The sequence below is a fragment of the Spea bombifrons genome, chromosome 8 (genome assembly GCF_027358695.1).
Source record: "Spea bombifrons isolate aSpeBom1 chromosome 8, aSpeBom1.2.pri, whole genome shotgun sequence".
Taxonomy (NCBI): domain Eukaryota; kingdom Metazoa; phylum Chordata; class Amphibia; order Anura; family Pelobatidae; genus Spea; species Spea bombifrons.
In genome coordinates this window covers 5090367-5102623 of record NC_071094.1, presented here as the reverse complement: position 1 = coordinate 5102623, position 12257 = coordinate 5090367, and the positions used below count along the sequence as shown (strand labels likewise).

Below are 12257 nucleotides of genomic sequence, written 5' to 3'. Positions count from 1 at the left end.
CTGATTGGAAAACCTTCTCGTTATTATTATGTGATGCCCCCTTGTTTGGATTATTCAAAATCTGTGCTCCATTAAACCGCTTTCACTAACCGAGACAACAGGCTGGGCAAATAAATGCGACCTTTTCCTTTCTCTTTTAATGGTTTCATAGTCGCTGTACATATTAGAATCCCTCGCGTACCGCAAGTCTCTCTGCTCGAACACGCTTTGCACAGATTGTCGGTTAACCGTTAAGAAGCAGGACGCGACACCACGCGTGTACATGTTTGCAGACATTCCTGCTTAGCAACGTGACTTTCCAAGTAAACTTAAGATTGTCTGATTTTGGGTCATGCCTCTTTTCTTTTTTGTTACGCAATAAGGAGCGACAAGACCTGTCGGGATCATTTGTGAGCTTCCTCGTGAGGTTGAATGTCCCGTACAAGTTCATCTGTAATTACTCTTGCTTCATCACGCAGCGTTCGCTATATTTGTTCTCTCCCGCAGTCGCTGGATAGCGCCACCATTCTACGTTTTCGTTTTTACGCCCGGGCCGAGAGTGTTTTGACTTTGAACTTCAAGGCAAACAGAGCCGTGGACAGTTTATTAACCTGTTCCTTTTTTTTTTCCTGTATTCTCTATAGCAGGTTACACGGTATTTATTTGGGAAATAGGTGGTGTATCTGAATAGCCCCAACTAACATTCATTTTACAGGATACTAGACTGTTGGGGGGGCTTTCACAATACCCCCTGATCTTAACCCTGTAGTCAAAAAGAACGTCCTGCGTTTCATCAGATGTGGGTTGTTCCAGTTCACTGCGATGGGCATTAAAGGATATGTCTTCTAGATAACAAACCTCTGATTTTGCCCTTTTCACACATAAATATCTTGGCAACTTAAAGCTTTTGGGTACTGGAACGCTTAATAGCTTGTTATATATGTACTGTTGTTTGACAGGAGAAATAATTAAGTACGTTGAGTAATTGCTAGCCTCGTGACTAGAGACGAAAACCACAACCTATATCTTAATACACAGATTGTTGTATGAAATATAAATGTTTTTTCCCCTTGTTCCTTGGTTCTGCCCAACTCCTTCTGTTGGACCATACCATTTTACAGCAAAGGTCTGGCCGTGAGATACTATTAATTTGTGATGTAATACAGAAGCACCTGTTTGCCTTTTGGACAGCAGTGTTCTAGGTGGTACCGTTTTAATGAAGCAATTCAAATTTATCTAGTTTGATTTTTTTTTCTGGTTATGTATCTACTCCTGTAATTACTTAAAATGCTCTGCTGTGCTCACTGGATCCATCTGCGTATGATAACCGTTTTGTTGTAGGTCACTGAATCTCCAGGGTACCACGTTTGTTAAAATGAATTGACCCCCCCTAAATAAACAAAAAAAAAAAAACTTAAGATCCATTATTGGCACAAAAGCCGTGAATCACCGAGATAGAGCTAGCTCTGTATCATGCACTAGCTAGACGTGATGTCATATATATAGTTCCTGTATGTAAATTTACACGAGGGACATTTCCTGTGGCCCCGAAGAAGTGTCCAAATCAAAGCAGTTCTAATAAAGAATGCCTTCCCTTCATAAAGTTGTACTGTTGCTTTTGTGTTCTTTTGCTTTGCCGGGTCAGACGTGTCTCTCCGTGGATGTTCTGCCGTTGGATTCATGGTGTTTTTTTCTCCGGAGGATTATGGAAGCCAAAAATGTAAATGCAAAAAAATTAGCTGCAGATTGAGAGTCTTTACCGTTCCGCATTAAATTTAGTGCAGAACTTTAAAAAGAAATCGTCATGACACGAACCCAGCAACCGTACCTGGTGGGGCATCTTCGGCCAATGTCTCTGCCACGCGTGCTTCTGTAAATTGCCTTGGTTTCCAACGCCATTGTCAAACTGTCTGGTTGGAATAGTAAATGCCCGCAGTAGTCAAGAACTCAAATTCGGAAGAATTGAAACAAGATTTCTTCAATGCCAAGCCCTTGTTACCCTCTTTGTAAGCGATGGTCGGATGGCATCTCTGGCACTGTAACGGAGCAATAACAAAAAATGAATAAAGGGCACCACGTGCTCCCCAGTTTTATCCTTCATCCCAGCTTCATTTATTTGTTGGTGTTGTAGGCCTGTATGTATATAGCAAAGTGCGCCCCCCCCCCTTTCTTTCCGCAATGTGTTTTTCATAATCACCAAATTATTTCACAGGTTCCCAGGTGTTAAGAATACTAGAAAACGCAAACTTGAAAAACTGAATTGGTTAGAATGCATCTTACTGTTTGTTTTTTAATTGTCGTATGTCCCATACTCTATTAATCTCTAAATACAGAGAGATGATGGGAAAAAAAAATGCATGATTATAATATTTGAAAAGGTAAATATTTTGTTGATTTGTTGCTATTTAAACTAAACAAATTTTTTTTTCTCCAAAATTCTCCCTTTTTATGGAAAATGTTCCCTACACTTTAGCGTAAATTGGATCCAAGCCTTGCATCGTTTCTTTTCAGGTGGTAAAACGCGATTACCAGAAGCGATTCCCAATAGAAATCAAGCGGTTGTAAAGAATGCAGGGCTTGCAGAGGTTTATGGGAGTTGTAGTTTCTGTTCACCTGTACTGAATTATGCCTTTGCGTGTCAATCTTTTGCTTTTGTCTGATCCTGTAAAATCTCTTCTAACATGTAAATGTCTTCTGTACTCTGATAGCCTCTTCTATTGCAACACAGGGGGCTTAGTCTGGTAGTTTGTGTATATATAGATATATATAACAAATAAATACAATGTACAGTGTATATGTAGTATCTTACTTTTACTTGCCTCTGTAGTAATGCACATCATGTGCTTTTGTGTGTGTGTGTATATATGTGTAATATATATAATATATAGTGACATAGGTCATTTTTCAACCTTATGTACTAAGTCCTTTAAGTCCAAACCTTCTACCTAACCTTCCTATTCTTGATCCAAAAGAAGGCAACAAAAAAAAACGTATTAAGCTACTTCGAATTCTGCCATCAGGGGGAAAAATGTATTTCTTGACTCCCAAGAGGCGATCGGATTTCTCCTTGGATCAAGGAGATCTAAAACATTTATTATATTATTCTAATTATAGTGATGTATGTCATGGCTTTCTAAAAAAAAATAAAAAAAAAAATAAATAAATATCCAGACCCCTTTTGGAGGCATCTAATGTATGATAACACCACCTCCCTTGGCAGTGAATTCTATATCTTTATTGTCCTTACTGTAAAAACCTTTGTCATCTATGAAATCTCCGCTCTTCCAGTCTCAGAGATGTAGTCCTGCAGCAGCTGGAGGGCCGCAGGTTGGACACCCTAAACCCACATTAAAGTACACAATGGGTCTTGTGCAAGTATGTGGAACGAAAATGTACAAAGTGAAGCGCTATCTTTTCACGTATCAATGCATGGGATGCACCGCGATCGTCCAGTCGTTTTAGACAATCGAGGGACGAAGTGACGTGCCGCTGTCATGCATCTGTTCTTGCGAAGTGCGGTTACCCAAACAGGGGCACTTTGTGTTGCACGCCTGTAGTGTTCACTCTCTATGCTGACTGCCGCTGGCCCGTATGGGAACCTTTCTTTGGGTTAGCTACTGGGCCTAGGGCCAGCCCTCTTTGGAGAACATCAAAGGATAGCTGGGTCATAGCTAATGAGGTCATCTCCATTGGCCAGGCAGTGAGTAATCTATTTGAAGCAGTAGCATTCCCTGTGCAGCCATGCTTTATTATGGGATACTCTTTATAACTAAACCCCATTCACTGGCAGGGCCCCGCAGGCTGACACCCTGCCCATCACATATAAAGTGCAACATGCTTTAAAACGGCACTGATAAGTGTAATGTTACATGTATGACGGATGCCTGTTACATGCGATCGATCTGCGCGAAGGACCAGCCTGTTACGTTGTATCACGTGTCAGGCAGACAGTGCTAGCCGAGCGCCCGTGCGCCCAGACGTAACCAATCGATCCCGGATTGTTGCGGAGGCTGAGGTAGGGTACTCCGGAGTAATTGCTGCAGTAACACGAGTACTCTCTCCGGTAACGGTACCCCCCTTTACCCCCTATAGATAGTACCTCCATATACCGGCATGCCTTATATATTTACCCTCCATAGTAGACTATAGCAGCCTGTCTCTGGGTACTGATAGGAACGCTGCTTGCACTACCTTTCATGGCCGGATTTCTGTTTGTATAAAAGTGGCTAATTTAAGCTTTAATGTCTCTATCATCTGAGACCGTAATTATTATTTATTTATTAACAAAGCACCTGCGTATTGCTTGGCACTCATTGTGATTGGTGCGTTATAACGAAGAGGTCGGACTCACAAGAGCTTACAGTCTACTAGAGATCGCCTCAAATGACCTGAAACTCCGTTAGTAAACAGGCTTTTTTAATGAGCCCAATTAATCTTTTGCATAATATTAAAGGGGGGGGGTCTGTAATCTGTATCTGATACGCGATGAACATGGTGCTTGTTTTTATCTCCTTCCTACAGGATGCCCGTCTCCTCGAAGCCGCCGTTCGTGGTCACCTTAAATATCAATCTTTTCTTGGTGGCTCTGACAGCGCTTGGCCTCCTCAGCCGGCTCTGGTCCCTGTCTCATCCGCACGCTGTTGTGTATGTACTATTATTATTTATTGCTTTATATAGCGCCACCATATTCCGCAGCGCTGTACAATGGGTAGACAGGACATGACAACTGGTATATAACATAACAGTTTGACTTACAGAAACAACAGGAGGGCCGTGATCAAAAGAGCTTACAATCTAGAGATTGTCTGTTCATTTATGTCTCTGACAGAACTAGCCTTTTTTTAAATAAATCAAATCTCTCAAAAATGAAAATAGGAGCTAGAAAGAAAATGAATTTTTTCAGCTTTAGAAACATTTTCTTTTTATTATTTGCTATATTTTTCTATTTTTATGGATTTCTTTGGCAGCGCGAGGCTCTTGCGTATGGAATGCACGCCCTGAAGCTATGAGTATTGTCGGGTTTAACCCGCGCTACGTGTTTGTTATTTCTTCTGTACGCATGCGTCGCCTGAGAGGTTTAAAAAAAACATTACTCATTAGTGCTTGAGCTTGTATGGCGTATTATTTATCATTTATCCGAGTGCCTAAAATGCCACCAGCATAATGTACTTTAGAGAAACTAGACTGAACCTACTATATAGATTCATTACCATTATGGGACTTTTTTATGCGTAGTCTTTATTCTGTGCTGTTTATTTTAGTTTGAATTATGTTTGGAAACAGTTTGATCTGCATTTTTTTTGCTCCTTCTTAAAGTATAACGTGGTTTATTTGCCCCACAGGTTTGACGAAGTGTATTATGGGCAGTTTATATCGATGTACATGAAGCGGATATTTTTCTTGGATGATAGTGGTCCCCCTCTAGGACACATGCTTCTTGCTTTGGGAGGTAAAAAAAAAACAAAAAAAAAAAACAAAAGCAAGTATACCTCATCACATGTATTTACTCAATAACCCTGTTTTGATTTAATCTGGGTTTATTTTCTAGGCTACCTGGCTGGGTTTGATGGTAACTTTATGTGGAACAGGATCGGTGCAGGTAAGTCCGTGAAACAATCATCTTGACATGGTGCTTAATGTGATGCCATAATACGAAGTGTTCCTCATCCCTCTGGAACTGACGGGTTTAACCTGAGGCGTCATGTGACATCTGCCATGTTTTCTGTCGTCCTATACAGAGTATTCCAGCAATGTCCCGGTTTGGTCCCTGCGGCTACTGCCTGCTGTATCAGGAGCTCTTTGCGTCCCCCTCGCCTACCAGGTCGTGGTGGAGTTGGGGTTCTCTGCCAGAGCAGGTCTGGTGGCCGGCGTGCTGATATTATTTGGTGAGTCAGTGCGAACCGTAGCCAGCAGTGTCTGTGATACGGTATATACCAGTGAGTGGAACTGGCCCACTTTGTGGCAGACGTACTAGTAGAGCAGGAGGAGAATTCTGATGACATTTTGAGACGGGGCATTTTATATGTAGTGAGGTTTGTTGACTCCCTGCTTTTCCCCTCTCATCTCAGAGAACTCGCTGATCACTCAGTCTCGACTAATCCTGCTGGAGTCCGTGCTCATCTTCTTCATCCTCCTGGCTATCCTTTCGTTCCTCAAGTTCTGTAGCTGTCAGCAGAGAAGGTGAGTTCTCGCTGCCAATAAGGTATAGATCGCTTGCCTGCTGACTCGTTTCATCGCATAAGATCGGTGGGCAACCTTTTCATTATTCTTTTGGAAGAGTTTCTGATCTTGTCTTCATTAACTTGGACATGAAAAGTTGCAACACAATATTAGCGATATCCTTTCAAAAGGAACAAAAATACATTTTGTTGTCTTTGACACCACCGACCGTTGTTAATAATAAGTGAGTTGGGTTTAGCAAAAAATCCTAATGAAGTATTAATGGGGATAAAGGACACTCTCGCCTGGTGTCTCGTTATATAACAAAACAATAGATAATGGTGGTAATTCCTTGTTATTCTGCTTTATAGCTGTCTTAGGTCCTGCTGAATGTGATAAAGTTGTGCTTCCCTGAGATAAATTAATTTAGATTATGAATCTGATGGATGTTTCTTTTGACCTGCAGCCCCTTCTCCTTATGCTGGTGGTTCTGGCTGCTTCTCACCGGGATCTCCTGTTCCTTAGCTGTAGGGTGAGTAGTCACTTCCATCAGCTTTCTTTACCTTTGAAAGTCCTGTCTTACTCTATACCGCGTCTGTTTCCATCTCTCCAATCTCTTTCTTGTTGCCTCTAGGGTGAAATACATGGGTCTCTTCTCCTATCTTCTGATTTTGGTTATTGCCGCAACGCAGTGTTGGTGGCTCATTGGTGATCGGACCCTGTCCAATGTATGTAACTTGTTTCATTTACCTATACTCTGCGCGGCTGTTACTAGCCGCTGACCGGTAATCTCTGTGTTACAGATGTGTGTGCTGTTTCATGTGCTGGCACGTGGCTTGGCTCTGCTGCTGGTACCTGCAGCCCTGTACCTGGGGATGTTCTACATACACTTGTCAGTACTGATCCGTTCTGGCCCACACGACCACATAATGAGTAGTGCGTTTCAAGCCAGTCTGGAGGTAATACGCACATTTTCCCCGTGGGGCTCGGTTTACTGGTGACACCAGAGGCCCAATCTGTCTCTCGTTTGATAGGCGTTTCTAATCCAGTTTGCTGTTTGCAGGGAGGTCTGTCCCGGATCACTCAAGGACAACCCTTAGAGGTGGCATTTGGCTCACAGATCACCCTTCGGAACACGCTTGGTAAACCGGTTCCATGTTGGCTGCACTCACACAAACATACCTACCCAGTAAGGCAAGTACAAAGAAACATTTACTGGCTGATACATCCTTGGCCAGACCACCACCGATGCGCACTTACCTCCTGTGTGCTTACCCTAGCAAGCCGATTAAGCTGGTAAATGCACCACAGCTATAAACACCTTTCCTCACCCGTAGGAGCTCTACAAGCCCCATACTATGTATTTATTTGAAGTGATTTGTTAGCTCAGAGGTCGCTCTGCAAGCAGTCATATTACTCGTCGCTTGCCTTCAGTAATTATTTTGATAAATGAATATTCCTCTCACCAGTGTCTTTTATCTGTAGGTACGATGGTGGCAGAGGGAGCTCCCACCAGCAGCAGGTCACCTGTTACCCCTACAAAGACGTGAATAACTGGTGGATTGTGAAGGACCCAGCCAGGTAATAGTCAGTCTAGGTGTGTGTTATGCTATTTTCAGTAGGTATTGCTGTATTTGTACATTGCCACAGTATATATTTCATTTTTTTGGTAATAAGTTCCTGCTCATCATAGAAAGCACATCTGCGTCTTGTTTGGCTTCCACGGGGAGTATCATCTGTTTAATCTGTCTGTGAGGGGTAACTCATTACAGAGTAACCATGGAATTCAAGCCAGGGGAGGGGGGGGGGAATCGTAACACTACGTTTTAGGAAGATTTTATATAGGAGAATTCTTCTCTGGCTTCTAAATGTTCAGGCTGGTCCCTGAATAGGTTTCTCTACTAACTTTTCTCTTTTGTCTTGCAGACAAGCAATGGTTGTCGGATCTCCGCCACAGGCCGTGCGACACGGAGATACCATACAAGTGGTACATGGAATGACAGCCCGCTTTCTCAACACGTATGTGCCACACACCTCTGTTGGTTTGTATGCATAACCGCAGCCCTTCCTACATTCAATGTCCATCCGGCATCACTGTGACGGCTCCATGCCTTTTATGCCACCAGGGCTGTGCCAACATGTCTATTGAAGAAATCTGTTGCTAGGGGAACATAATTAGACATAGGTTGAGACGTATTGTTTAAGCTGTTGGTCATATAGCCTAACATTCCATGAGGTTACGACATGATGTTGATGTTGATCCTATGGTGGGCCATCACCTATCATTGGCTATTTGGAGTGGAAGTAGACCTACAGTTCTTATAAAGCAGGCTTGGTTACCTGCCTCTGGTTATTGCATGTGGACCCTATGGCCATATTAATTGTATATCTTCGCTCTTCTTCTAGACATGATGTTGCTGCCCCTTTCTCCCCGTACTCGCAGGAAATCTCCTGTTACATAGATTACAACGTGTCCATGCCTGCCCAGACGCTGTGGAAAGTGGTGAGTGCCTCTTATTATAAGGAATGGCTTTTGGCGCTATCGTTGTTACAGTGCCATATTTGTGTACAATGTACAAGGAGAATATACTAGTTATAGAGCTTCTAAGGTCAAAGTACCGTGTAAATACAGTATGTATTTCAGGGTATTAAGGGTTTTTTACTTATTTCCTGATGCATTTCCCCTTTGTCTCTGTCGTAGGAGATTGTGAACCGGGAGTCGGATACAGACACATGGAAGACCATCCTCTCGGAAGTAAAGTTGGTCCACGTCAACACGTCTGCAGTACTGAAGGTGCGAGATTAATGGGTGGTGGAATGACGAGCGTCTCCCAGCATTCCCAAGCGGAGCAGGAGCTCATATACAAACTGTATAAAGGAATGCCTTTTAGCATTCAAGGCACTTTCATTTGTAATATATATTCTCCTGGATATAATATAAGATATGGGGGGTGAATTGTTGTTGTTCTTATGCTTGTAGCTACCTGTACAGAAACTGCCCCAAAATTAGATTTCCTGGGATTCTCAGGGCCCTTTCAGACATGTATGAAGTTTAGTAAACGCTCTTTCATCAGTGAAACTTCTCAATTAATAAATGTAGTCTCTCTTTTTGGATTTCAGTATAAAGTTCAGTATGTCTGTGTTACTTTTACATGTAATGATTATATTTGTATAGCTCGGTGTTTCGTTATCGTTGTTAATTGTCACTTTTCCGCCTCCATTTAGCTCAGCGGGGCAACTCTACCAGAATGGGGCTTTCGGCAACTGGAGGTCGTCGGAGAAAAAGTATCCAAAAATTATCATCAGAGTCTGGTGTGGAATGTTGAGGAGCACAGATACGGCAGGAGTAAGTGTCCCGCGCGTGTAACATGTGCAAATCTTCCCGACGGACGCCCTGTCCAAGTGTGACAAGTATGAAAACTGTAAAATATTGGGTACATCCCGACTGAACCTCTTCTGGATGTTAATACCCCTCTCGGTTTGGTGTGTTTGACCAAAAAAAAAAAAACCCTAATAATATTATTTGTATAGACTGCATGCATTGAATGGCTAGATGGGTTTTTATTAAAGGTGCTGTTCCACCTACTCTGCTAAATATAACATTTTCCTACATCCTTCCAAGTACTACTGAATGCCCAAAGCCTTCCTTGAAACAATTGTTAATCCAAGTAAAATTTTGCTTCATTCCCATTGTTTGCTGGGGGTCCTTGTCATGTGACACAAAAGCATTCACTGATAGGTTGTTGCCCTGAACAAAAGGCTTCTTAAAAGTTTTTTTGTGTGAATCAAACCATCATAAGATGGGGTGCAGTGATAGATCTGCTAAGGTTTATGTGTAATATAGCAGAAAATGGTACAGTGGGACAGCACCTTTAAACTATAGAAAATGGTTTAGCTTTGTATAAATGTTTGCATCTAGAGCCGGTAGAAGCCATAGGTGCTCTCTGGACCCATCATAGTAGGGATCGGGTCATTGAAACCAGTCCATGCACATAGTGACGTCTTACTAGTTTGTGTTGAGTGGGGCCGTTGCCCTGTTGTATCTGCTTGGCTTTTTTGTTCTTTAATGCATTTATGTCTCTTGATAACCCGTACCTCGTGTCTGCAGGTCAGGAGCAGGCAGAAAGGGAGCAGGAGTTGCACTCACCAGCACAGATGGATGTGGCGAGGAACCTCAGTTTTATGGCTCGATTTTGGGAGTTACAGGTACGAGTTCATGGCTTTGAGATCTATGCATCGCAGTTTATGTGCAGAAAACGGGTCACTTCAGGCAACTTTCATACTTATGTTTTTGTGCCTGGGAACATTTTTTAGCTTTCTGCACAGCTCTAGGGCTGTGGTCTGGAGCCGTTAAGTTGTTAGCGTGATGAGCAGGTGTCCTCTTTCTTGCTCATTTCTACAGTGGAAGATGTTAACCATGAGAACCGAGACAGCGGAGCACAAGTACAGCTCGTTGCCTGTGGACTGGATCTCTCTGGACAGCAGTATTGCCTACTGGCTTCATCCTAAAACTACGGTGAGTGCAAGCTCTTGGGCCAGTAATACTGGGAGGAACTGCGTTAAGCCTCGGTCTTAAATATCCCAAATATACATAAGTCACTGGAGGTATGCACTCCCTTCCCCGCTGCATGAAGAGGTGACCTAACCCCCCGAGGCTGTGGCTATAAGGGATGTTATGTTCTCTGCAGGCACAGATCCAACTCCTGGGAAACCCTGTGATCTGGTATTCCGCCAATGCCGGTGCTCTTCTGTACTCCGTCTTGTTCCTGTTCTATTTTCTGCGCCGGAGGAGGGCGATATATGACATTCCATCAGGTTTGATGAAGGAAAAGTCGGTGTTTGTTTATTTCGATGAGTTATTGAACCACTAGCACCAGAAAAGGTTTGGCTTAGCCTAGAAGAGTAATTCTGTATCCCACCGACACGTTCTAATGTATTTTTCTCCTACAGACTCGTGGCAGGCTTTCCAGCTCACCGGCGCTGTGTGTTTGGGAGGCTGGGCTGTAAACTACCTGCCTTTTTTCGCAATGGAGAAGACGCTCTTTCTGTATCACTACCTCCCGGCCCTTACCTGTCAGATCTTGCTGCTGCCCCCTCTTCTGGAACACATCCACCAGTGTTTGCTAAGGTACTTCTGATCTCTAATATAGGTTTGGGGTGAAGGACACTGCTGTAGGGAGGTTCTATTCTGTTTAGATTATCAGGGTGTTCTAGTAAACTACATGGCAAACAGGGAAGGACCATAAAGAAAGTGGATTTTGAAATAGCCAAAAAACATTTATTTCTGTCATAATTGCCCATCTTTTTACAAAAATAGTGTTTGGTTTTCATGCTCTATAGACTCAAAACATTGTATTTCTATCTAAACATATGTATATAGATAAAATAGGACAGGGGACGCAGTGGCACACGTACACTCATGTTTGCACACCCTGTTCGGACTGCCCAGATGTGGGGTATAATGCATGGCGTGGTAACCCCGTTTACGGTCTCATTTTCTCCTGTTTCCATTCAGGTCGGAAGCCTTACGGAATACATTCTCAGCGCTTCTGGCGGTTTGGATATCCAGTGTGTTCCTGACGCACCGCAGACTTTGCCCTTTGACGTACGGGGATCCTCCGCTCTCCCCTGAAGAGTTGCGGGGTCTACGATGGAAAGACAACTGGGACATTTTGATCAGAAGGCAGTGACGCCTTTGCCCTGAACTGTAGAAGTTAAAACTCCAGCCAGGCATCGTGTGTAGCCGGGCAGAGGTAAAAAAAAACTTTCACTTCTTAACAGAAAAAGGGTTTTGTTGGAGAAAATTCATCACCCATAGGAAGAAGCTTTACAAACTGTCAGAAGGTCAGACGGTAGACGTAGAAGTAGAAGCACAAGAAATAAAATCATACGGACTAGAATCTCTAGCAAGGCTCTCTAGAGCCACAACAACCCCCCCCCCCCCCACCGTGGTGCTCAGCCAGACAACACTACATTTTTTTGATACAATTACTGTTTTTTAATGAAAATTATTTGAAATGAACACGTGTGGTTTTGTGGAAGGAATATACAAAATGCAAATAACTGTACAGACCGGTCGCTTCATTTTTTTGTGTAATACTGATGTGCGTCTGCACCAC

General features: G+C 43.0%; 1 protein-coding gene across 1 annotated transcript; it reads left to right on the top strand.

The window, feature by feature from the left end:
* The first annotated feature begins 4498 nt into the window (after nt 1–4498).
* Nucleotides 4499–12160, top strand: POMT1 (protein O-mannosyltransferase 1). The gene is made up of 19 exons (XM_053472403.1): nt 4499–4623; nt 5322–5428; nt 5528–5578; nt 5718–5864; nt 6048–6159; nt 6605–6670; nt 6773–6866; nt 6942–7097; nt 7202–7332; nt 7624–7719; nt 8065–8157; nt 8545–8641; nt 8840–8932; nt 9364–9484; nt 10247–10344; nt 10541–10654; nt 10827–10953; nt 11089–11266; nt 11654–12160. Exons 1-19 carry the CDS (start codon nt 4502–4504, stop codon nt 11826–11828), a joined length of 2178 nt encoding a protein of 725 aa, XP_053328378.1. The 5' UTR covers nt 4499–4501; the 3' UTR covers nt 11829–12160.
* Nucleotides 12161–12257: the final 97 nt, after the last annotated feature.

Excerpts from the sequence above, each read along its gene's own strand:
- POMT1 (XM_053472403.1), top strand. The coding sequence starts at position 4,502 with ATGCCCGTCTCCTCGAAGCCGCCGTTCGTGGTCACCTTAAATATCAAT. Across the intron at positions 5,579-5,717 it reads GTGGAACAGGATCGGTGCAG|AGTATTCCAGCAATGTCCCG; the intron begins GTAAGTCCGTGA and ends CGTCCTATACAG. Across the intron at positions 7,720-8,064 it reads ATTGTGAAGGACCCAGCCAG|ACAAGCAATGGTTGTCGGAT; the intron begins GTAATAGTCAGT and ends TTTGTCTTGCAG.